This window comes from Lepisma saccharinum, chromosome 1, assembly GCF_977018435.1.
Source record: "Lepisma saccharinum chromosome 1, izLepSacc3.1, whole genome shotgun sequence".
Lineage (NCBI taxonomy): Eukaryota > Metazoa > Arthropoda > Insecta > Zygentoma > Lepismatidae > Lepisma > Lepisma saccharinum.
Window position 1 is genome coordinate 32,478,069 of NC_139229.1, and position 27,324 is coordinate 32,505,392.

At 38.9% G+C, this 27,324-nt stretch overlaps 1 protein-coding gene across 2 annotated transcripts in view; it reads right to left on the reverse strand.

Moving 5' to 3' along the window:
• Positions 1 to 27,324, reverse strand: part of LOC145994371 (uncharacterized) — a 947,129-nt gene that overhangs the window by 258,361 nt on the left and 661,444 nt on the right. For both annotated transcript variants that reach the window (XM_083130485.1, XM_083130492.1), the window contains exon 5: positions 1,481 to 1,563. In XM_083130485.1, the coding sequence (XP_082986611.1) occupies positions 1,481 to 1,563 (83 nt within the window). The remainder of the gene's footprint in view (positions 1 to 1,480; positions 1,564 to 27,324) is intronic.

Below are 27,324 nucleotides of genomic sequence, written 5' to 3' on the forward strand. Positions count from 1 at the left end.
CATACGCTTCAGATCACCCACTCGACAACTCTCAATTCCGAGGTGAAGGAGGAGAAAACGAGTTTGATATCGCGCCAAAAAGTATTTTGTTGTTTACTTGCAGTACTTCTCCGATCGCGCAGATGTAACATCGTCACCTTGTCATCAAGGGATCCAGGATTCGATACCCATTGGAAGACGTAGTGGTTCGGATCCCACTTTAAACTTCAGGTCCCAGTCCAGATCAGCCTATCTGCATAAAGTGGACCTGAAAACTTGAAGACCAGAGTCACACAAAATGAGATGGAAATTCAACCGACACGGAGATGGCAAGAGAAAACTAAATTTCTCTTTAAGGGCTTCAATACTTCATTGATATTATATGCTTACCCTTTCAAAAGACTCGTAGTAATAACTGCACACAGAACCCAAAACATATATATATATATATATATATATATATATATATATATATATATATATATATATATATATATGATTTCAATAACACGTTAACGTGCATAAACTGCAAATTATGCAAGTTTTATGTGTGTCAAAATACACATAGGAATGTATTAAAGGGTATTTTTATGAAATGAAATTTCGTGCGATGCACTAAAATGCATCAATTTGGAAGATCAGAGAAGATCATTTCGAAGATAACAAAATTACACATTTAGCTGTGTCAATTGATGCATTAAATGTGAAAGTTTGTTATCTTCGAAATTATCTTGTCTGATCTTCCAAATTGAAGCATTTTAGTGCATCACATGGAACTTAATCTGATAAAAATTACCCTTTTAAACATTCCTAAGTGTATTTTGACACACTAAAAGGTGCATCATTTGCAGTTTGTGCACGTTAACGTGTTATTGAAATCAAAATATATATGTGTCAATTGACACATTTTGGGTTGTGTGTGTGTAATAAAGAATAAATAAAATCAAGAAGCATTAGATGGGCAGGCCATGTGGCACGAATGGGAGAGACCCGGTGGAGGCACATAGCACAGTGGTTCGGATCCCACTTTAAACTGTAGGTCCAGTCCAGATTAGCCTTTCTGTGCATAAAGTGGACTTAAAACAACAAATCAATCAATCAGTCAAATCAACGAATGGGAGAGGAAAGAAGAGTTTACAGGATTCTTGTTGGAAACCTGATGGTAAGAAACCTGTAGACGAAGATGGACCTGAAGGATCTGTAAGGATGGAAACGATTGGATTGATCTTGCCCAGAATAGGGGAAGATGGAAGGCATGTGTTGCTGCATCAGAAGACTAGAGAGTTAGTTAGTTATTTTCTCAAAAGACTCGTGCAACAGATCAGTAAGTTGTCATTTTGGACAACAACGGCTCGTGAATGACAGATCATTTCTTGGCAAGAGCTGTAGCACGGTGAACCTTTTGCTCTATAATATACAGACATTTTAATTTGCAAGACTAGAGTGAGAGTACTCATGGCAGTCCCACACTTAAATGAACTAAAAGTCTACAAGTACTCACCGGTTCGATTTTCTGGCTTCTCACACAGTGGCCCTGAGAATCCTTTGCTGCAGTTACACAGAAAAGCCTCCGGTCCTTTATGCCTGGAAGAACAATATGAATGCATCAGTCAAACCATAAAGAATGACCTACCTTGCACTGAAAAATAAAAATTCCCTTAGATCAACTTATTTCTATTAAAGTATCTGTGGGTGCATCATGTCTTCGGCTACTCCCTCCCTTCACCTAACACGAAGACACTTCGGCAACAATAAACTCTGTTCAAGAAAGAAAATATTTGTTCACTTAAACTGTTGTTACTGCAATGAAACAGTTTTTCAAGAACAAACTATGTCCCTTGTATCTATGCTATCGAATCGGAGGTGTCCCATCTGTAATTATGAAATATGATGGAAACAGTTAAGGGAGACATGTTTTAAACGTGCTTGTTTGTACAGTCACGGACACTGCTGGGTTATAATGATTCCATTGAAAGTCAATGGGTTTCTTACAACCCAGCAGTATCCGTGACTGTACCTCTGCATGCTCAACCCATTATGTTCAGAGTCGTTAACTATTCTGGTTACCGTATGTCGTTACGTGACAGTAAATTACATGTCTGAAAAAGGAAATGTTAGTTAGTGAACTCACGAAAGACGAGATTCCAGAATTACAAGAGTCCCTCTCACCTGAAGAAGGCACTCAAAATGCACAAAATGTCGCTCAACATCAAGATGGACACGCTGAAAGTGAGTTTTATTACCTCCCAGAAAATCGAAATCTGGAAGCATGAACTACGAGTTAGCAACACTGTCCCCTGGTACACTCCTTCAGGAGAAAGCCCAGAAATCCACGGTGACATATGCTGTCTGAAATATCAGACTCGTAGTCACGGCCGCTGCACGACAAAGACAGGGGAGCGACGGTTCATTCTCAGCCGGACCATCTCGCCCGGAAGTTGCCGCCTCGCACCTAAATTCCCTCCTAACCTCGTTACGTCGTTTGGTAATTTAATCCGGATCCATTAAGAGCAGGAAAAATATTCAGGAGGTAAGCTGCGGTGCCCTCCTCAGGCGTTACGGCAGACGCCAAGACCAAGGGCACCAACTTGCAGCGGGGAGAAGCGCCCTCCCATCACATTTCGTGCTTGGCGAAGCACCAACCGTGGCGACTGGGTGATGTAGAGGATCGGGGTTGCCCATGAATGCATGAAGTAATTTATGAATTTTTCAGTCTAATTCGAACGAGAGCTCGGAAGAATTATTGTGGTGATAATTGCCCCAATTTAAGTACGGAAAGTTTGCAGAGACGTGCCTTTTTAAAAATCCAATTAATTATACATTAGTGAAGTCCCGTCAAGCAGAGTCGTGGACTACATAGAATTGTTCCCTGGCTTGTCAGCAGTGTGACGTGAAAGTGTTTTCCAACGTAATAATCGTTGTTCTGCATAATCATGAAAAAAGGTTTCCCGACAAAGCAAGAAGAAGAGGGTTGTCCAGCGTTACAAGATGCGAGAAAAGTGTCGCCTGGTACGGCGTGATGCGAGAAAAGGCTTGCCTGGCACTGAATGATGCGAGAAAAGGTTTGCATGGCACTGAATTAAGCGAGAAAAGGTTTGCCTGGCACGGCATGATGCGAGAAAAGGCTTGCCTGGCACGGCGTGATGCAAAGAAAGGGTCGCCTGGTAGGGAGTGATGCGAAATAAGAGACGCCTGGTACGGCGTGATGAGAGGTAAGGGTCGCCTGGTATGGCGTGTAGCGAGGTAAGGGTCGCCTGGTACGGCGTGTAGCGAGGTAAGTGTCGCCTGGTATGGCGTGTAGCGAGGTAAGGATCGCCTCGTATGGCTTGTAGCGAGGTAAGGGTCGCCCGGTACGGTGTGATGCGAGGTAAGGGTCGCATGGTACGGCGTGATGCGAAGTAAAGGTCGCCTGGTACGGTGTGATGCGAGGTAAGGGTCGCCTGGTACGGTGTGATGCGAGGTAAGGGTCGCCTGGAACGGCATGATGGGAGGTAAGAGGCGCCTGGCACAGCAAGATGCGAGAAATGGGTTAGTTGTCCAGAATAGCAAAATGCAAAAATCTAAAAAGTTTTGCAACCCAATTGCACCCACAATTCTGCAGAAATTTCTTATATTGCAGTGAATGTGACGTTGCAGTGAACGAATAATAGATTAGACCTCGATGATAATATGAAACGGCAATCTGCTTGGATTTCACGAAAGTTTTTCAACATTAGGTGAGAGAGTTCAGCGTTACATTACATGATATCGCTGACGCATGAGGCTGAAACTGAGACAAAACAGGACAACCACATTGGATGTGCAAATGTGCAGGAGAGTTGTGTTTCATCTTATTAGAAGAACAGAGTTGTGGTTGTGCGAATTTGTAGTCAACAAAAGCAAGCATTTCCTTTAAAAAGAAGATATTAGCACTTGTGTCCATGTTTACGAAATTATTGGCAAAGCTCACCTTTGCCCAAGTTAGATTAAAAAGGCAATAGCTATTCCATACTCTGTCCGTTTTACATAATGCCTGCCGTTTGTTGTGGTTCGCGGTTTTGTGGTTCATTCGTACTAAATATAGGTAACCACATCACAGTACCTTCCTACACTACATGAAAGTACAATTTAACCTCACGTTAGAGTGTGGTTTGCGCGTGGATTTCAGAGGGTTTAGCAATTGCATCGAGCGACAGCAGATGGATGACTATGCAGCAACATAGCTAAAATGCCTTGTTACTTGAAACATTTCACGGTACGGTAGACAGAGTTAACTGATGCTTTGTACGAGACATCATGAACTTACACTTCATTAATTTGATCCTAAGTTAGCAATCTTACAATCTCAGACTATCTGTAAACAAAAATACGTTCACAGAGAAAGTGTTGCCAACTCTGGTGGTGAAATAATCCATGAAGATAGTCCAAAATAGGATTTCATCTGGAGGTTCTCTACCTTCTCAAAGGGGAGTCATTTGAGGTTACTTTCTCTCGTTACTCCCGGACGTTTTACTGTTACTTTGACCTTGGCGAAAGTATGTCTATTGTAGATGTCAGAAGGGAGAGGGAGTTTACTAATAAGTTTATTGAAGACGTAAGTTTGGGACACCAAGAGCGGGATGGTCGCGCTTCTCCAGTTTTAATTTTAATCTGCTCATTCAGCTTATATTACTTTCCACGAACCAACACACAGGGAAATTATTCAAGTACTCGCCGCTCCCCTTTCACTTACCTACAGCGCGAGATCTCATCGGAAAAGTGACTAGTGCTTCTTTCTTAGTGAAAATTGATTTAAGTGATGGTTTTTATCATGTTGCTCTTTCTCTAGCCACACAATCATATTTCGGGGTCCGCTGTGCTGGGCAATTTTGGTGTTTCACTCGCCTCCCCATGGGGTGGACTTGGGCCCCCTTTCATATGCAGCGTATATCCCGAAGATTTTTCAACAATCTTTTACGAGACATAGTGACGGTTTTTGTGTACTATGATGACATTCTTCTAGTGGGATCTCCGGATAATCTCCGCATCGCAGTGCAACGAGTTTTACAATCCTCAGTGAAAGTGAATCTCAAAAAGAGTGTCCTGGAACCCGTTCGTCTTTTGACTTATCTGGGTCTTACTATCTCTGTCGAGAACATGAGCATTTCTATGCCCGATAGATACATTCAACTCCTGCGCCACGTTCCCCCCTTCATTGATATCCTATCGCCGGATCAGGCGTATTCTCAGGGGCTATATAACCTGGGCAGTGGGCACCACGAACTTGACACATGGCGTGGCTTACTTACTACATCAGGGATTCTACAGTTACTGGCCGTGGGTCTTGTCCTGCTTGCGCAATACACATAGCCGCCCCCTTTCCTTGTGCCCACGGGATCAGAGTTCGGCAGTGATAGTGTACTCAGATGCCACCGTCAGTTCCATGGCGGCTGTCCTGGACTCAGGACAAGTGTTGTTTCAGTTTTTACAGTTGCCAGAAACTTATATTGGCTTTTATGAATTTCAAGCGGCCCTAGGGGCCATTTTGTGTATGCACCCCATACCGGTGCATTTGTTTACAGATAACACAACTGTATTTTATAACTTGCAACGAAAAGTGTGTCATTATGTGCCTTTGATGTTCCTTTCATATGTTGTATTTAATCTCTGTAACTATGATGTATCTTTTGTATTTTCTGAAAATAATAAAGCGGATGGCCCCTCGAGGGCCTCCGATCCCTAAAGTAGAACAACAAGTCGCAAGTTGTGCTTCAGTAAGACAATGCTCCTCCTCATTCCATCCCGACTATTTGACAAAGTTTCTCAATGAACATTTTCTGGGAAGGGGGTGTAGTTTCTATCTATGAATGCATTTTCTTCTAAAGGTTATGTGCAGAGCATGTCCATTCTGTTGGATCCCTAGTCACGTGGGCATCAAGGGGAACGAAGCAGCCGATGCTGACACCAAGTCTGCGATGTTCTCATCCACCATCTTTCAGCAAAGAACCTGCAAAACATGTTTTGTTCCTATCTTCTTGATACTTGGCAGCAAGAGTCCGATGGGATAACGGGGTACAAGTTTGGCGCTATGAAACCCACCCTTAGTGCATGGTGTTCCTCGCACCGTCCCTGCCATAGAGAAGAAGTAATTTTAATTTGGCTGCAGATTGGACACAGCCGTCTCACTCATGGTCATTTGCTGCAAGGGCCGGACCCTTCAATGTGTCATGTGCAATGCCATTTTAAGTGTTCGGCATATTCTTATTAACATTCTTCTTCAGACAGATTTCTAGTCTTCCTTTCTGTTTATCATCCGACACTGTTTGTAACATCTATTAGCTTTTTGAGAAGTGCGGGTCTTACTATCTCCGAGAAGTTTATAGTGTATCCTTACCTTTTTAATGTGTTGTGTTTGTCCTGTGCAGGTCCTTTTACAACCACACTTTTAATCTTTCTCACGGCTGTTTTTACACCTTTTAACTCTTAGGTAAGCATTTTACATTAATAAATATAGGGTGAGCCACTAAAACGGGAAGATTTAAAAAATTCACAAAAAATAGAGAAAGCAAATATTAGTTAATTTTTGAACATGAATGTACTGTACACGAGTTTAAATTGCTAGTGTACCTGAAAAATGTTCATTTTTTTAATATGGTGTCAGTAACATGGCGTCCTTGGTTTTGCACACATTGTCGGAGTCTCAGAGTAAATCCGCCCATGACGTTCCAAGAGGCAGTCAAACGGGAAGATTTCAGGAATGGCTGTGGTTGAGAGTTATAAGAGTGAGGGGCGTGACCTTGAGCGGTAACACGGTGACGGTGAACGCTGGACGTTATGCTGACATATTGGTAACCTTTTTGATGCCTGTCCTCGATGACTATGACCCAGATGAAGAAACACTCTTCCAGCAAGATGGTGCAACTAGCTATACTGCCAGAGTGTCTATGGATGTGCTTACACTCTCATTTCATGGTTGTCTCATCAGCACATTCGGCGATATTCCGTGGCCTGCCCGTTCACCCGATTTGTCGGCTCCTAACTTTTTCCTTTGGGGTTACCTCAAATCCAAATAATTCAAGGACAACCTTCCCAAGAACCAGGGTTAACTTGAAGGAGCGAATTCGGCAAGAGATCCACAACATTCCGTTGGAGATGCTACTAAGCGTCATGGGCGGATTTACTCTGAGACTCTGACAATGTGTGCAACACCTAGGACGCCATCTTACCGATACCATATTAAAAAATGAACATTTTTCAGGTTTACAAGAAATTTCAAGTCATGTACAGTACCTTCATCTTTAAAAATTAACTAGTGTTTGCTCTCTCAATTTTTTGTGATTTTTTTAAATCTTCCCATTTCACTGACTCACCCTATATTTTCCCGTGTATACCTATCAAGAATATGTGGAGCTCTATAACTTCACATCACCCCATATGACTTCATGGCATATGTGCAGGCGCACAGGGGTGCCTTTATCTTTTGTTGTTACCTCCTAAAATGATTTGATATCCTACACGTTACACTCCATCATTTGCGGTTTCTTTATGGTATTAATGGGGAAAACGTATTGAATCAGCATTCATTATGCGTATGGGATATGCGAGAGAACATCTTACTGATATAACTCTGTATTTTGTTTACAGTACAAAACCGATTCGAACTACCCTGTCGACATGAAGAGTTTGCAATCTATAGACTTGAAATTATGAAAGAATATTTAAAAATCTTGAATATCAACTTATTACATGGGTTCATTAAGAACCTTACCACAATCACCTTAATTCTGGTGCATCTTCTAAAGCTGCTTCACGATCAGTTGCTTTATCAAGCCACCGCAGGCTTAACCCAACGTTCCCTCAGACGAAAGCCACCACCGCGAGCGGGAAAATTTCACACCACATCTCTAGCCTTTCCTCCAAAAAAGGATGCCCCCCCTCATCCAAAACTGCCTTTCTCCTTCATTGAAACGTAAACACCGACCTAAGGGAAATATTGGAGTTGTTCTTTGAACAATGCTTACAGCAGGAGCAAAAGTTAGCTGGGGAGGAAAAAATTGCAGTCATCGTTAAGGAAGCGGCCCCGTTCTTTAGCCGGGGCTGAATGGGTGCTCATTTGAGGAAGCGAGGGGAGGGGGTGGGACTGGAAACACAGAGGGATCAAGTCTAGGGTGAACGGAGATGGGGTAATTTTCCTAGACTTGAAGAATCAGGGGCGAATGAAGAGTTCATTAACCAGGAAACCCTGAACTCTCAGAGTTGATGAGGGGCTAGCGGTTCCCAGCAACAATGCAACCTCTGGAGAGGAAACGACACGAAGCATTTTGCGAGGCGATAACAATGATCACATCCAGTACGGGGCCGGATGAAAGGGGCCGGAAGTTTCTGGAGGTTGAATGCTTTCTTAAAAGGGCCAAGGAACTTTTTGAAGACTTCCAACTTTCTCTCCGCTTTCCTGGATGTTTGCAGGCAGCGGCGGTTACCTCCAAACTCAGGTAACGAGTTTGGTGAAAGGGGTCACTGAAACGTCCGATCCATTGGGCTGAATGAACTCTGATAACCATGACTACGAAGATTGAACACGTGGAGAACGCACGACCTGCGGTTTGTTTAAACAGTGATATTTTCGAAGTTATAGTTAGCCGATGCGAATGGAGTTCGAATGAATGACTTAAAATTGTTGGGTCCGTCGGCACATGAGCCTATTTTGCGCCCTTCAATATATGCGGGGAAATAACCCCTTATCTAAGATTCTGACCTAAAAGTTTCAAAAAGGTGTAAAGAGCGCCTTGGAGATGCACGGTTGTAAAGTGACCTGCACAGGGTTAAAAAGGTGAGAATATACTAAAAACCTCCTCACAACAGTGGAAAAGACCAGATCTCTTCAAAAAAGTGAAAACAGTATCCTAAACACTTTCATCATATCCCAACAGGAATGATAAACAGTTTGGAAGATTACAAGTCTGCCTGAGGAAAATTCATCATTATATCTAATTCTCCACCCTCCTTGTGATTGAATAGGGCCAAAGATCCTTAGGAGGATTTTACGCTCAAATGAGTCGAGTTTGTTAGAGGCTTGTTCCGTAAGCGACCATGCTTCACATCCATATACTACAATACCACGAATGAGTGTTTTGTATAGCATCACTCGAGCTCTCCAATTCGTAATAATTCTCAAATATTGAAAATACAATTACGTCAAAACAGCTCAAAATCCCAGACACTGGCCATCATTTGACAGACAGGAACTCGACAATAAGGAATGCGGTGTCAGATATTACCTAAGCTTTACCGGGTCACCAACGGTGTAAACATGTGAAACTCAGGAACAGGAAACAGGTGACTAACTCCGCATTGCTTAGTAAAATCTATGGTAATAACTATCTGGGACAAGAGAGGTCATTAGGCAGTTTTAGAGCGAACATTGAGAGGATCAGAACGAGGAAACGTTGGAGCGAGTTACAAGTCAAACTCTTGAGACACTGTACAGTCACGACCATAATCACTCACCGCCGAACATCCATGTCCAGGCAGAGAAGGTATAACATTCCACTTTACCATGCTGATTCTTTCTTCGAGGGTATAAAACTCAAGTGTTGTGTTTTGTCATTAGTAGTTGTATTTATGATAGGATAAGGACGAGAAAGGAAGAGCTCCCCTCAAGCAGGTTTGGCTATACTTAAAACAAGCTCAACATGCCCATATGAGCTTTTTGCTCTAGTGTGGAACCCTGCCTAATCCAAGATTTTTGTAAAAAAGCCATCATGGATTCCATGAGAAAGGAAGAGCCTCTCAGATTGATTTGCTCATACTTAAAACTAAGCCAAGTTTTTTTTATTATTTTATTGCTTATCTGTCAAAATCCCAGGAATCTTGAATTGATATTTATTGGGTTCTGAGAGCCAGTAGAGTGTGGTGCATTGCCTTGTAATCAAAAAACTCGGGTTTGAATCCTGGTAAAATGTGAAGCCTCCCCTGATGGCAAAATGTCTTGTAAACAAGGGGTTCTGGGTTCGAGTCCTGATAGATTGAAATATGTGTGGCAAAATAATATCTCCATATGTGAGATTTTGAGAATAATTACTGCTAGTTGATATACAACTCCCAGATCTGAAAACCTGGTAAAAAGTGTTATACAACAGAGCAAAATTATTTTATATTTGGGGATTACCAGCTCAGCCACTAACTGCTGTTATAATTGTTTTGGCATATTGTCCATAGTTCTGATAAATTCCATTGCTTGGGGTAAGTAATTATAGCTCGGAAATGCATGAATTGATATTAATCTATCAAAAGACTAATGTTTTGCTCTTGCCGGCACGCAAAAGATAAAATCTACATGCTAGAACGGAACATTAATGGATTTTTCTGTACGATTCACCGAAGGGGCCATTAATCTTTCCGTGCAACAGGGGAAAATGTAACAAGGAAAATGTAACAAAGATTGAGACAAAGATACATATTTTCTGACCCAGTGGCAATGAACTGCCCCTCTTCATGTTGAAAGCAATTCTGTTCTGATAATATGTGCCTAGGCAAGACTTGGAGAATATTATGACAGAAACAAAATCCAATTTTGTCTGTATCAAGGTCTTCAGAACCCAGTAAAATGTGGGCATATTCTATTTGGAGACGTGTTAATATTGTGGCCTTGTAATCAGGGGCTTTGGGTTCGAGTCCTGTATAAGATTGAAATACATACAACTGCCTACACATAAGATATTCACTGCTAGCTGATATACAGTTGAGGTTTGTGTGTTGTACAACAGGATAATAGAGCAAATATCTTCTAGAATTGCTCTGTGACCCTCTCATTTCTTACATCATAAACATATGATTTTTCTCCTATGAGAATAACACTACATATGGTGTCATTAGGTAATGCTTCATGGAATTCACAGATAATTTTAATATTTGTTCTGTCATTCACCACAACTTGTTTTCTTTTTGAAGCATTGATTACAAACATGGGTCTCTGTGCCTTGAATTCATCTGGTGTGTAGTACATGTCAGTATTGCCAGTAGTGACCCTCTTGAAAGCCGAAAAAGCTTCATATAATTTAAGAAAATCATCCTTGGACATGTCTAAATTGTAATTTTCTCTAGGAAAGACCTCATTTCTGCCATTTTTAAGATATATGTTCTTGATGTTGCAGTTATCAAATTTACTTGAATTTTTTTCCTGATTATTGTGTCTCCCAGTCTGAAACAGTACTACCACAAAATCAGGCATGTCATATTGAATACTGGAGAATGAATTTGTAGCATCAAATTCATAATATGTACCAGATGCGGGCTTCTGTACACATTGATATGTATAAAATTGCAGAGGAACCTGTGGATTTTTTATTATATCAGCTTTGTATTTAAGACCATAACTGGCTTCATACTCAACAACAGGGATTCTTAGCTCCATGGTCTGAATAATGCATTTGCCTGCATCTGGTAGGGTATTGGGCAGAGCTTCTCCTGTGGGGTTTATTGTACTGTACCTCATCAAAGCATTGTTATCATTTGCAGCTCTTCTAAATGTGATTCTTAACCCACCCTTCCACATAATTTCTTTGTAATCTGAGAAGAATCCTGGCAATAGGCGCATCGGGAACAGCACTGTGTGGTTCTTAGATAATATCTTATCACCAGCTTCAAATCCGCCTATTTTGTAGTATGAAGCCTCGGTTTTGGATAATTTTAATGTGGCCAAAGCTGTGGAGGTAATGCCGGGATAATCCACTCTGTTTATAACAACGCCATGCTTTCTGATCTCAATTTCAGAGAACAGATGTGGCACAAAATTGTCTACAAGTCTTATATTAGAATTTGCCGGATAATTTGTTCCATCGAGCTTTACAACATCAAATTTGATGTATAGATCTGCTCTGTGGGGGTGTATAAAGCCATCCCCTACATCAAGATCAACCTCAATTTCTGTGTTGGGTTGATTTAAATTTGCAAATGTCCTCCTGTTTGGAGGGAATGATTGTAGCTCATAACTCTTAATATTTTCCATTTTCTTCTTGTATGTATTTTTATTTAAATATTAATCTCTATGATTGCAGTTGTTGTGGCTCCAGCAAAATCAACTAATTCTTCTTTTTCATTAGTGACCATCAATTCAATATAATCTATTCTATTATGACACACAGGAAAATATAATGTTGGGGATGGATTGTAGATGATGGGCTCCATAAATTCAGAATTAGGCTTGAATGTTGCAATAATGCCTGTTTGTTTGTGAGTGCCTATGCCATTTGATTTGGTGATCATACCCTCAGCCACATTACAGTGAATATTCAGAGTCTCTATGGCTAAGAATTTAGGTATATTCATAGCAGTGTGTCTGATGCCTGGTTCAAGTTTTGTGTTGTTCTCAAATCCTAACAGCTCTCCTATAGTACCCAGATCCACTGTTTCTGTGGCAGATGCAATCTCTACTCTGTGAGTGACAGAATTTTGACTTAACACTACACCTCTGGGTAATTGAGCATTTAGAGTGGATAGATTATATTGCCCTGGAGTGATGACAATTTTTTCATCCCCTACTGCAATTGTATTGTTGTGGTGTGTAATATTAGGGATCAGGTACATGCCATAAAATGCTCTGAGAGCTATTGTTTTGGGATACACTATGTCATCATGCAATTTGAGTTTCAATATTGAATTTTGGCTGGTGAGATGGAATACCCCCATGATGTTTTAAATACCACAAGGCTTTTTGAAAATCTTCAATTGATGGTTTATTTATTTGAGACATATATCTAAGAACAGATAAACACAAATGTCCGCAATTAACATCTCTGAAATTTTGAACACGGGCATTATTGTAATAAAAATTAGCTGAATTTAGATATTTTATTAAATTTTCAGGTGGAGCACCTCCAAATGAATCAAACACAAATGCCTTATTTTTTAAATATTTAAGATAACAGATCCAGTGAGTGCCCTGATTTTTGTACTCATCCAAATTAACAATGCCACACTCTTTGTTGAGTGGTTGTTCCGGTAAAGAATCAGACATGTACACACCTCTAAAATGTTTGATGCCCAGTGGCTTGATTAAAGCTTCAATATCTTGGTTTGTAAGTGCTTCTTGTTTTTTTTAAACTTATTCATGGCTCTCTTAACACCCTTGCCTTTTTTCTCCATTGCCAGGTTGTGGCGCCTCTGCTCATCTAATTCTGCCCTATTTTTCTTGGCATCTATTACTGTTTTTGCTATGGCAGCTGATCCCCCAGCCAAGCTCACAACAGCCCCGAGAGCAGCTAAGATGGCAGGGATGGTAAATATAAATCCCCCCACATGTGATTTTTTTCTTGATTGCTGTAATTTTTTTTAATTGGGGGGTACTAAGTAACAATTTCATACCATGACCCTTGGCAATACAAGAATTTTTTTCTTGCGCTGTTTTTTGGTCAAAAGACTGTCAATAGTTTTAAGAGATTTGAGACCTGCATAAGGTATTTGATACATAACACCCTTAGCCTTCATTGTAGGTTTATTATATACATATTCACAACCCCCACCCCAGTTTTTGTTTGGTGCTCATAGCTATGGTGGTTCCCAATGCTGCTATTTTTTCACTTAAAGAAGCATCTTTGCTTACAAATCTGCCAAATGCAGCCTCTTCTAATTTCTTGTCTGCAACATGTCTCTTGTCAAGATCAGAATGTGTGTTGTATGCTATGTCATGGTCTCTACAAGCAGCATCTAAAGGATTAACACCAGGATCCCCTCTGTTTAATCTATGATCCAATTTTGTGCCTGGACCACAATACTGATAGCCTGGAATGTGTAGTTCAAATGGCAGCTTGTTTATAATGTCATTAACAAGGCCCCGACCCTCAGAAATATTCCAAAATTTAGGTGGTAGAGTATTAATTATTTTTATGAGATATCCAATCCCCTTAGTGTCATTCACTATAAAATTAGACAATTTGGTACTTATCATGTCCATAATTCCAACCTTTTCATTGTAAAAATTGTGGTTCCCAGCATTTTCCTCCCCAGCTATTACCAATAGCCTATCTACAAGTTTCCTGACATCATCAACCCACACAAATTCTTTGGGCAGGGTGTTGTATTGTTTGATTCCACTGCCAGTCTTGATCTGTGACCATATGGGCTTGATTAAATTGTTGTATTTTGCCCCACTGCTGGACTTAACCCTTTTTTGTGTGGGATCATTGTTCTGGTATAGAGCATCTGATTTTATTAATATTTCTTTGTAATCCTCATAATCCTGATCTGTATAGCTGCCAGGCCTTTTCCTAGTCATCAGTTCCCGTAATCCAGGTGTTCCGGAGTACTTAACAAAAGCACCTTTTTCTCCGAGACGAGATTCTGAATATACAATTATATCATCTCCCATAAATGTTACTCTGAAATTGCCAATTCTATGTATGATGCTGCCATCAAGCTCTGTGTCAGCATATAAGCCAAAAACCTCATCTTTATTGTCTTTAGGTGTGGTTAAATATTTTTGAGCAAGAAGACCCAATTCAATAGGATCCTGACTAGCCTCAATTCTTCTAGGAGCAATAGGACTAGGTGTATGAATACTGGACAGTGGGGTGATTGGATAATCTAATATGTTCCTAGCAGCTACAGGTACAAGCTCTGTGAGCAAATTTTGATTCTGCTCTGTAACAGTTTTGATATTCTTACCTAAATTATTAATAGCATCAATTACAGGCTGTTCTGTTTGTTTGTGTTTTTCATAAATTCCTCGGTTCTCTGATTTCCATCCCTTAAATCTTTTTACAAGATAATCTCTTAACTTAAGATCATCAATGATTGGCCTTTTCATGTTTATTTATATACGTCTCTACGTCTAGAAAATTGTTGATTTTATTTCTGTATTTACCAGTATTAGGTGTTCTTGTCATATCAATTGTGACAAACCCATAACTGTCCTGGTTCCAGCACCTGCTGCAAAACTTAGAAAAATCATTGTAGCTCAGGTCCCCACCTACATATTCATCATGTATGTGTTTGAGGTTGGTATGGTCTTGATGAAATATACATATAAAATTGCTATTGTCTCGGATCAGCTGCTTGGGTATTTTTGAAAAAGTCTGTGCCAGGTAGAAGCAATCAATGTTTTTGTGCCGGCCCTGTGTAAAGAAGTTTCTAACCTTGTTTTGATTATCCAATATAATGTCATCAAACACAACAACAGAATTATCGAGACATTCATGAAGTGGCTTAACATCTGGTTCAAAAGTGGCAATATCCAATCCATCATATAGCTTCATCAGCTGCTGATATTTTAATTGTTCCAAGCTCTTAGAGAAGATATACAAGTGCCTGTTTCTCCAGTCTAACCAGTTGGGTGCCAATAAAAAATTATCAACCATTAGTGTAGTTTTACCACAAGCAGATGGCCCAACAATAAGACACCTAATATTATCAGGTAACAACTTGCCATTTCTCTTATTATGTTGTTCAGGTTCTGGGAGCCTTTTTATAACATCCCAGGTGTTCATATTATTATTTTGTTTGCATCGATCCAGCTGTGTTCTGGGAGTCCTAGCCATTTGACAAGTAACTTGTTGCCTTTTCTGCGGATATTTTTTTCTATGAGATATGTGTCAGGCTGTTTAGTTTTGCTGAGCTCTTGTTCATAGAACCTGCCTTTGAGAATTTCTCCTCGGTGATCCTTTATTATATATGTGTTAAGGGTCCCGGGTTTAACTTGAACCACTGTAAATAATTCAGTACTCCAGTTTCTTGTAAAGCCTCTCTTGAATAAGTGCTTATATTTGCTTATTCTTACTTGATCCCCAATCTTGTATCTGGCCTTTCTTGTTGTTGGCTGGTATCTAGGATAATATACAGTGCTGATCAATTTTTGCTCATCAGATGAAGTTACTTCAGAGGGTTTCATGTTGATTGTAGAATGGACAGAATTGTTATATTTATGTAGAAGTTCTGGAAGAATATTAATCCATTTATAATTACCTTGGAGGGTAAATTGTTTATACATAAGATTTTTTAAGGTTCTGTTGAATCTCTCTACAATTGAGGCCTTGAGGTCACTGTAACTCGAGTAATGTTTTATTGCCTGGCTTTTAATAAATTGTTGAAACACTGAATTATAAAATTCTTTGCCATTATCTGTTTGCAAATAGCGCGAGGATCTTCCACTCTGATTGATGATTGTTCTGATGGCTTCTGTAACACATTTTCCAGTCTTGGATTTGAGTGGCACAGCCCAGGCAAATTTTGAAAATGTATCTATTACAGTGAGTAGATACTTGTAGCCCTTGTTGATTTTGTCTAAGTTTTTCAACTGCCCACTTGCCATTTCAATCAAGTCGCTTTGCCATAAATCATCTATGCCCTTTGTGACTACTGGCAGTCTCTTAAAATTATGTCTGGCTTGTCTGTGTAATTCATCAACAATAATTTTTCTAGACATAATATGTAAATAAGAATATTGCAACTATGGGGTGTTCAGCAGCTGAAACTGCAGGATTTTCTAAATATAATTTGTCCCCTATCTGTATTTTAAATTCCAGAGTAAAATCATCTTCAGTATAGGCTGTTTCCAATGTATTGGGATCTGTAAAGTCCTCCAATTCTACACTGGTGATTTTCACTTTGTTGTTAGCATTTGTTATTGATAAGGTGGGGTAGTGGTGTGCCTGTAGCTGAAGCCAATATTTGATCTTGATTGGTCTCAATGTGCCCCCAACAAAAAACTGGTAATAAAATTGTGCAGGGGACAGCATATATATTTTGCCTCCTGGTGTAAATGGAGAATCATATTCTTTGTTGGGGATGCTGTACAATTCAAGAATTACTGAATGTTTTGGATTCTCGATTATGCCTGTTATTTCTTTTTCTGCTGTGAGCAATCTGCTTGTTACAGATTCAAGGTGCTCATTGATAGTCCTAACAATCTCATCGTGCCCAGGCTTGATTCTTATGTCAACAGCAAGTTTTTTGTATTGTTGCACAATATCTTGAAGCTGGGTGGCAAAAACAGACAAAGCATTTGCTTGATTGGATTCCATGGTCCCTAACTGTTGCTTGATATTAGCTACAATTTGCTGCAAATTTTCAACAACTGCCAATTTTGAATTTTGAGCTGTAAGATCATGGACCTGTCTTCTGATATCCTCAAACAGGGCATGCAGTTCATTAATATGTTGATTGGTTGGAAGAGTGGTCACTGTCTGAGTAAGTTGTTTGATCTCTGCTTGGATATTCTTGATATCTTCTGATTTCAATATCCTATTCACTGCTCTCTTAATATTTTTAAGTTCCTGTGATGTGGGAAGATTTGATACTGTATTTTGCAAAGATTCAAGTGCCAATTTCACATTGTGTAATTCAGAAGCATCAGCCACATTTTGCATAGCATTTTGGAGCAGGGCTATATCTGCCTGAGAGGGTGTGGATTGTTGTAAAATTTCAAGTTTTGTTTGGATATCATCTATCAAGTGATGAAAATGAGATAGTTCAGATTCAGTGTTGAGGTTTTCAAGCTTTGTGATTTGTTGCTGGACACTGACAAGGGTATCTACAATCCCAGGCAATCTGGATTCTAGCACATTTGCCAAATCACTTTGCACTGCTGCTATTGTACCTTCAAGATGGGTTATGGAACTTTGAATTTTTCCAAAATCTTCATATGTTTCAAGTTGCAGCTTAATATTTGCTACACTCCGAGTTATTGCATTCAAAGCATCGGAAGATGGCAAATTGTTCATAAAATTTTCAAGTGTCTCAATTTTTTCTTTAACCTCGGCTATGGCATTGTTCAGAGGATCCAGATTAGGTATTTGGAGTGACTGAATCTGTTCTTTTAGAGTGGAAATCACTAGATCAAAATCTTCTTGTGATTTTATGCTTTTGACAATTGTTTGGAGCTGTGTCTGGACATTATTTATTTGCTCTTCCAATTGTTGTTTCAATTGCTCAGAGTTGTTAGCCTGGGTCTTAAATTTGGCTTGAAGAGCTGCAACAGCCTCTTCCAAACTTTGAAAATTATCCAATGTCGCCAGGTCAGTATATTTCTGAAGCAATAATTTAAGTTCAGAATCAATTTTAAGAAGAGGGTCCATGCATTGTGATTGTAAATTTGTAATTTCTAATTGAAGACTGGCATTGAGTGTGGTTTGTAAAGCTTGTAAATCACTTCTTAATTTCTTGACTCTGACATCAAGCATCAGAATCTCATCACTGTGATCTTCATGTCTTGTATGGCCAAAAATATCATTAGGCATTTTGTTTAGTAGTTATTTATTATAGAGTATCTGATTCTTAATTCTATAAAAAAGGGTATAAGCTTGTCATAAGATCCAGGGACCTCAATATATAAGCAGTCACCAGCAGAAACAGTATAAACAGTGCCAGAAACCATGTTTGAGTGCTTAATTCTGTAAATATTTCTCCCTACTGAAATTTTAACATCACCCTCAGGGGTTGTAATAAATTGCAATTGCCCACCTACAGGTAATTGGTAATGATTTAAATTGTTGTTAAATATGTACAATATTTTGCCTGTTTCATCATCAACATCTGTAAATATGCTGTTCAGATGAATAATTAACAAGCCACTCAGTTTAGATATGATATCAGAAGAGGCTTGTGGTGCTGGCAGATCCATAATAGCCTGTTTTTTAAACCCAAATAAGTTCATAGGCATGTTTATTTATTTCAAATCATGCTCTGTAATTGGGCATTGATTGCCATTTTTCAAATCACAATGCCCCCATGGTAAAGTATGTATGCCGCATGATAAAATGCATCTCTTATCATCATGTGGGTCCAGAGCCACTTTTCTTACAACATTTGAAGTCAATAAGTGATCTTCACTCTGAATTCTGGATTCTGATGTTCTGATTAAACTCTGGGATTTGATGCAATTTTTATAATCTTCAAATTGGAGCTCTTTTTCCACAGCTACTTTGCCAATACCCTTGGCTTTTTTGACAACAGCATTACATGTTTTAAAACTATACACCTTGGCACTTAACCCAGCAAATTCCACAATAACATCACCAAGTGTCTCATCTTTTAACTTGCCAGGCACCTTTTTGTTGTGGGGTTGAATATTCAAATGGCCTGGCAATTCACTGGTGTCAAAATATTTAAACAATTCAGGCTGTGCCATATCTTGATAAACATCTTCTGTTTGAATATCAAGAACAAAACTATCCGTGTCCATGTATATCAGTTTTACTCTATCACCATAAAAAGGTTTGAACACATCATAATACAATATTAACATATGTAATTTGGACAATTCCAATATTGCAGCCCCTACATAAATAGGTTTATCAAACTTAATCTTTGTTTTTTTCATGTTGAAAAGTGCCATATCTTCACCATAAATTCTTCTGTAATTGAAATTAGGCTTTGCAACCAATTTTTTACTCAGGCTGGGGTCAGTAATTATTTTAACATCGGTATGTTTTCTGACATTTTCAATTGTTTTGCCATATACAGAATTAACCATCAATTTAAACAAGCTCTTATCAAATTGGCTCTTTGCAGATGTTCGAAGCTCCGTGTTTGTATCAATGTATGGCTTCAACCATTCTGAGTGCCTGAACCTCAAAACTTTTCCAACTTTGGTCACTTGAACACCATGTTTCATCAGGAACTGGAGGTACTTGTAATGTATGACATAGCCCTGTTTTGACTCCAGTGTCATCATGAGCTTCTTCTGTTTAGAGCCAGGTGAGCACTGAACCTCAGGAATTGGGGGCAGATCAGAAAATTTCTTGTGTAAATGTTTTGGAATTGCCAGATCAACCTCTAAGTAGAGGCCATAATTACTGTCATCATAGTTCTGAAGATCCTCAATATTAAAATTTTTAACCCACTCAAGCCCTGCATATGGCAGTTTTTGCATCATCGCATGACCATAGAGGCTGTTGGCATCTACATACACTATATAATTTGATGGCAATTCTGTATCATAATTGGGAATATGCTTGTTATTTGCTCTGGCATATCTCTGAGAACATTGCACCATCCCTCCTCTTATACCTTGCTCCATAAACAAGTACATATCTTGATCTTGGATCAGATCCAATTGCTTTTTGGTATTTAAAAACATTGCAGCCCATGCTAGGCCCGGGGCACTGTAAAAATACACTGGGTCCAGTCCATAATTTTGCATGCAAGATTTTCTGAATGCCTGCATTATATCAGCTGAGAGGGTCACATCAAGTTTCAAATATGCCATGTGATAATCACCAAATGTCTTGCATTTTAAATTGTTCCACACCAATTGGGCATGGTGATAATCTTCATCTGTGATTCCAGATCCTCTGATTTTGCTGTAAAACTCATGTTGTGGAGGCAGGGAACACTCATCAAATTTAGAAAAATCTGTAGCATAATCATAAGGATATACACCCTTCCGCCTAATTAATTTCAGATCCTGATTTGGAAACAATGCACGTGTGATTTTGAATTGATCATCAGATAATTGAGAGGCTAGTGTATCCAGGCTAGCAGATAAAAATCTGTAAGAATCAAGAAATCTCATGTGAATAGGAACACCATTAACTTTAATTGTTTTGCTAATAGATATATATTTCTCATCATTTTCAGCTAAAATATTTAAATTCTGCTTCTCAAACCCCTCATATCTGATCAGATGATGAAAATCATAATTGGATGCTCCATGGCAAAATATGGGGACAAATCTTGGTCTCTTGATCTTAATATTACAGCTATTACACAGGGCCATTAAGAATTTACCATCTGTATGAGAATGGTGTTTCACCTTGATATTTGTATCTGAAAATTCAGAATCACATACCGGGCATTTTTCTGCATTGTTGAAATCTTCAATCTGATCCTCTGTTAAAGGCAACATGGGTTTTGATTTTAATAAGATGTTAGATGCTATGTCACGGCACTCATTTTCTATTTTATGTGCAAATATTTTGATGGCATCTGGTCCCATGTATGAATATTCTTTGGTAACAACACCATCCTGTACAACCACATAACAAAAGCTGGAAGGTTCATGTAGCTGGTATGGTGTAATAGAAGATTCTTCAGGATCTGGGCTACAAAATGCAAGAGATTTGAGGTTTGATTCAAAATCACAGACAATATATGCTGGGTGTTCCAACAAGGCTTCAAACTTTTTGAATTTGCAATTTTCACTTGGATTAGGCATCACCATATGAACAGGTTTATGATTTTTACAGTATTTCAGATGCTCAATTAACTTGTTTTTGGCAATTTCTGTATTTGCTTCAGGAACCCTCTTCACCATTTTTTGACCATCAAATACAGTTAAACATCTTCTGCACAACTTGAATATTCTATTGGATTTGTCTAGTTGAGTTCTCACTAAAGCTTCAAGATTATGTATCAGAGTGTAATGATTTGTGCCATCCTCCTCAATTAAGAGCAAATCAATTGGAATATCAGAATCATCATCAAATGTACTGATTCTGAGAGGTGCTATCGGGCAATTGCCAGTGGAACAAGTAAATACATTAATAGATAATTGTTTATTATTGATATTCCTGGCCCTTTTTTCAAATTTATCAATATTCTGAACAGACATTGGATATTCTAAACCCTCCATTGCATCGTCAAAATCATGTTCATGGTGTTTGTAATAACTTATTCTTTCAGGATGCCTTAAAACTGGAAACAAAGCAGCTAATATACACCACAAAAAGCATTTCTCATCATTATTTTTAATATTAACCACGGCCTTTATGTTTTTAATATTAGCAGGTAATGGCAAATATGTAGATCCTTGTAATGGGCTGAATTCAGAAATATTAACATAGAGCCTGTGTGAAGAGCCGCATAGGCTCCATCCAGACTCTTTTGCCGCAAATTCAGAGTGTTTAATATTCAATTGATCTATCAATCTGTTTATTATTGTGTCCAAATTTGCATTTGAATATACCGGTACAGTTTCTGTTATGTGGGGCTGTGTAAATTTTGTGCCATTTGGCTTCTTATATTGTGTATACAATTTGAGGGAGAGCTTATAAGAGCCATTTTGTGCATTTAGAATTGCCTGCAGATCAGGTTTTTTACTGTTCAAAAAATTGTTAATACCACATCTTGGCTCTGATTCAAACCAGTAATCTCTTAATTGGCTATTAAAACTGCTATGGATAGGTTCATAGCGTGGCTGCTTTGCAGGTCTAGCATTAAGAGGTGCTTCATGCTTTCTTTTCAGACCAGATGTAGATGCTTGTAGGGACTGTGCAGAGCAAGTATCTCTATGTTTATATGTGAAATATTCCATGCTATATTTTCTATTGCATTTGGGGCAAATTTTTGTGGGAGTTCTGTATTTGTCCGGATTACAAATCTTTTGGTGTCTGGCCCAATTAGAGCTAAATATATTCTTATTGCATTGATTACAATATTTTTGACTTGGCATTTTTTGTTGTTGGTTTATTATATATATTTCCTGGGTTTCAATTCAAAACTTTATACTGAATAAAAAATATCAATTGGGTTCAGCACTGTACTGTGTGTGTGTGTGTGTGTGTGTATGTATGTGTGTTAATATTTCTCGCTTTGGTATTTATATAAAATTTCCTGGGTTTTTAAATCTAATCTTTATGCTTATCTTATGACAGGTTGTAAGGCCAATAGCCCACAAGTGGAAAAAGAGAATAAATATTGATTCACACTGACCTAGCACAAATGCCTGCACGAACATGCATATCTTGAATGGCAATGACCCAGCACTGAGTGTTATGTATTGATTTTTGTATAACAAGCTGTAACAGATATAGGCCTGACCCTAAATAAGAGTAGATTACAACAAATAAGCTAGATGTAACAAATATCAGGCAAAATATTGTATTTAATATGAATATTAAATCAAACAGGCCTGTAAGTATGAGGAGCACTGTAAAAACACATCTGTTCTCCTCAGCCACTCTCACAATATTGGCTGATGTAATGCAAAATCTCTTTATATACCCTAATTTCACGGGAATTTCCCGGCTGATGCAATTTTGTTTGCACGCAAAGCTTCAATACTCAGAAATTGCATCAGCCGGGAAATTCCCGTGAAATTTGTTTTTTACAAGAATTTCCCGAGGGTTTTTTCACAGAAAATTCCGAGGGGGCATATTTTTCACGGAAATTTGTTTTTTACAAGAATTTCCCGAGGGTTTTTTCACAGAGCAATTCTAGAAGAATTACATTGTTTTAATATTAGATTGAACCTGGTATCCAATTGAACTTAAACCTGAAGTAAATATGTATGGGTAGGTATGGGTTTAGCTTAATTTCTGGTATGGCCAAAAAATATCAATTTTTGACAAGTTTATGAACAAAAATTTGGCTAATGCAACTTTTGTAAGTATGAGCAAATCAATCTGAGAGGCTCTTCCTTTCTCATGGAATCCATGATGGCTTTTTTACAAAAATCTTGGATTAGGCAGGGTTCTACACTAGAGCAAAAAGCTCATATGGGCATGTTGAGCTTGTTTTAAGTATAGCCAAACCTGCTTGAGGGGAGCTCTTCCTTTCTCGTCCTTATCCTATCATAAATACAACTACTGTCATTTATATGTACATTTATCACCTCTCGCACATGGCAATCAAGCTCTCCATGAATAGCGAGTACGCCGTTAGTGAGGATGAATGATGAATGAGCTACACTATCCAGATTCGATCCCAGTTCCCTTGAGGAACGTTACGAATTGACATATCTACATCTGATTAAAGGTAATATCGAGAAGTAGGCCTTGTTTGCTGTTTGAATGCGTGATTGTATATCTGCTATTTTTTTTTAACAATCAGGTTTGTACCTAGGTATGATAAGTTGTTGGCCATTTCAATGATTTCCCTAGCGTGGGCGTGTTTTCACGCCGAAGAAAATTCTACCTTTCACGCCCAGACACATTTGCTTCGTCTGAGCTACCCGGTCGTCTAGCAGCTGAACACGTGATTGCGAAATCTTTCCCAAGGGTTGAGGGAAGATCACTCTTGACCAGGTGCGCCGACTTGTCAAAATTATTGGGGGGGGGGGGAGCGGCTCTGATCACTATAAATGAATGAATGACTCACTCCCTCACTTTTTTAAAAATAAAAAGTACGTCTTCTTATAGCAGTTTTTAAGCAGCTATTATATTCCTCATGCAAATTAAATGTAACATGAAAAACGTGTGTCTGCTCATTTGTTTTTTAGATAACAATTAACATTTTTATTTAAAAGTAGGCTATGTATTTACATTAAGAGGCCAACATAACAGTTTTATGCCGGCCTCGGTAGCCGAGCGTGTTGGATGGTCGACTCAACTCGCTTTGATCCGGAGGTCTCGGGTTCGAGTCCCGGCGAGGGCATGGGTGTATTTTAATGTCCGCAACAGTCTTGTAAAGAAAGAACATGTGACGGGTGCAAAGAACCTTAGTGTTGACGTACCCACAAAAATAGCGAATATTTACAATATTTAACAATTTTATTTAATTAGTTACATAACACAAATCGCAGGCAAATAGTTTTACTTTTTTGTTCTTGCTACAATATTTTACTTTTTAAATTTAATTTTGCAATAATAAATAAACACATAGCACGCCGTGCTTTAGCAATAATGCCTTTGATCATAGCCGCTTTCGCAATACAGACTTTTCATAAGCTTTCCTTGCGTACTTTACTGCAAGCCAGTGTTAAATAAACTCAGACTTTAGAATTATTTTACCCTTATTCTTTGGACTAGCGGAAGAGATTTCGAGGATAACTAAATATCGTACATATCAATATTGCCTGAAAGTCGTGTTTACGACCTCAAATTGTTCAGAATTAACTAAACAACATACTGGTATAATTGTCATATCACCTCGTTATTTTGAAACTCTTTTTAGTAAAAATGTTAACAATACTCATATTTATATACTTAGTATATAGTAATAAGTCATGTGTTTTGCGGTCTCCGTTCATAGCCCCCCCCCCCCAAAGTTGATGGTTTAGCGGTCTCAGCCCCCCAAATTTGATAGTCTAGAACATTTCAAATGTGTATTTAAAGTTAAGTTCATGTGGCACAATTCAGAGTAAACTTTACAAGAGAAGCAAAATAATACATTAGATCCTCTTAAGCAAAATTATTTTGGGGGGCTCTCCCCACATCATTAACATTGGGGGGGCTCGAGCCCGCCCAAGCCCCATGGAGTCGGCGCCTATGCTCTTGACCTTGCAAACGTTTGAGTGATTGTTTTGTGAGGTGCAAGTCTATTTTTATCCCAATTGTTGTTATTGTGTTCGAGAGCTCCGTGTGTTTGCGGCAGACCAAAGGAAAGAAGAATGGCTTGTCGAGAGGGAAATCAGGCGATCAAGTTGCAGGATTTTGAAAGAGTAGTGAATGAAATTTGTGCTGATGAAGAAAGTGAAATCTATATTCCCGAACTTGATAGTGATAGAAAAGATACTGTGATCTTACCCCCAGTGAATAATACACACATTGCATGGACAAATAATGACATTGTGCCTACAATTGCCCCTTTTAAAGGCGATTCTGGATTCAAAATTGATTTGACAAGTGTGAAAAAACCCATTTGATTTTTTGCAAATATTTTTTGACGAAAATTTTATGTCACATAACTAACTAACTAACTAACTCTCTAGCCTTCTTAAACCCGAAGGTTCATGGCTGCAGCAACACAGGCCTTCCATCTGTCCCTATCTTGAGAAAGATCTATATACTCTTTTCCATCTCTACCGATTTCCTTTAGGTCCATCTCAACGTTGTCCCTCCATCTTCGTCTTGGTCTTCCTCAGTGGCGTAGCGTTATAGTACGCCCGTACGCCCGGCGTTCCCAGATTTAAAATTTCAAAAATGCTAAAATGCTGTGATTATAAAGTAAAACGTGACTAATTTCAAATATGTTTGATCTTCATGGCATTATAATAGCTATTTTTCGCGATCCGCTTGCAACGCTCCACTCTCAACACTCGTTCTAGCATCTCTTTTCAATGCCTTTCCCGGCCGGACGCCGAGCAGGTTCGGCGTACAGGACTCCTATATTCCTTGCTGACTTTATGGAGGGAAAGCTTCCATTTCTACAGCACGCGCGTAAATGGGCTCTCTTACGCTGGCGTACGAGATGTCTACCGTGATTGGTTCATGTGACCCTTCCTGCCTTCTGAAGCAGACGACAGCGGTAGCATTCCTACTCGGTTCTTCGCTTTCATGCAACTCGTGCTATGTGATGCTACAATACGCAATATTGACTGACGTAACTTTACCAATCTCAAATATACTGCTTCTTAATGGTCACTGCATTGTATGATTTATCGCACGAACAGCGATGTGCATTAGAAACTAAAAGATCAACACAGTTTTTGTGAAGTAAGTTGGTGAAGTCCTCGTGGTAGAAATTCAGCGTGTTGCTGCTCTACCACTTAACCCGCAAAACTATTATTTTTTTATTGTATTTTTTCGTTATTATCTAACTGCTTAATATTGTGTCAATGGAAATGTTTAGCATTCATTTGAAAACTCTTAACATCGAATGGTCTCTGGACAAAATTATTTTAAAATGTTTATCAGCATTCTCAAGATGTAATAAACAGTGGTCTGAATTACTAATCGGCACTGTTACGTCAGTAGAGTGTACGATATTTGGATCATCCACTTTGCTTTGCACAGTGCGCCAAGACGACAGAGGTCCCTGGTTCAAATCCCAGCATGAGCACGGGTGTTCTTTGTCAGTGTCCCTTCATCAATATCATCACTCATATTCATATTTCGCGATTAACCAAAAGTGGTAGAAAAGCGAAGTAAAATAAACCAAATCAATGAGTTGTTGGATCAACCACAACAATGACGTCTGCTGTTGTTCAAAGGCGCTTGTGATTCAGGTAGGTTTTCTAATGACTTGCGTCATGCAGAAAGGTATAAAACACCAGAGTTCAAAACATTTGTGGCATAGTGAGGCATCTAATGGTATAGCTAAAACATGCATGGATGATGTTTTATTGAAAACCCAGCTGACTTCAGGCAAATAAACAATATGTGTGGCGACTAATACCATGAGTAAATTATTAAGCAAGAAAGGGCCGACCCTTCCTTCGGACTTGGCGTTCCCACCCGAAATGTCCATGCTACGCCACTGGTCTTCCTATAGGTCTCTTACCATCAGGTTTCCCAACAAGAATCCTGTGAACTCCTCTTTCCTCTCCCATTCGTGCCACATGGGCTGCCCACCTCCCATTCGTGCCACATGGGCTGCCCACCTAAGTCTTCTTGATTTAATTATTATAATAATATCTGGACATGAATACAAATTATGTAGTTCTAAATTATGTAACCTTCTCCACTCACCTGTCTCCTCATCCTGTCTTTTAGGTCCAAATATTTTCTTAAGGATCTTATTTTGAAATACTCTCAATTTGTGTTCCTCTTTCAATGTAAGGGACCAAGTTTCACA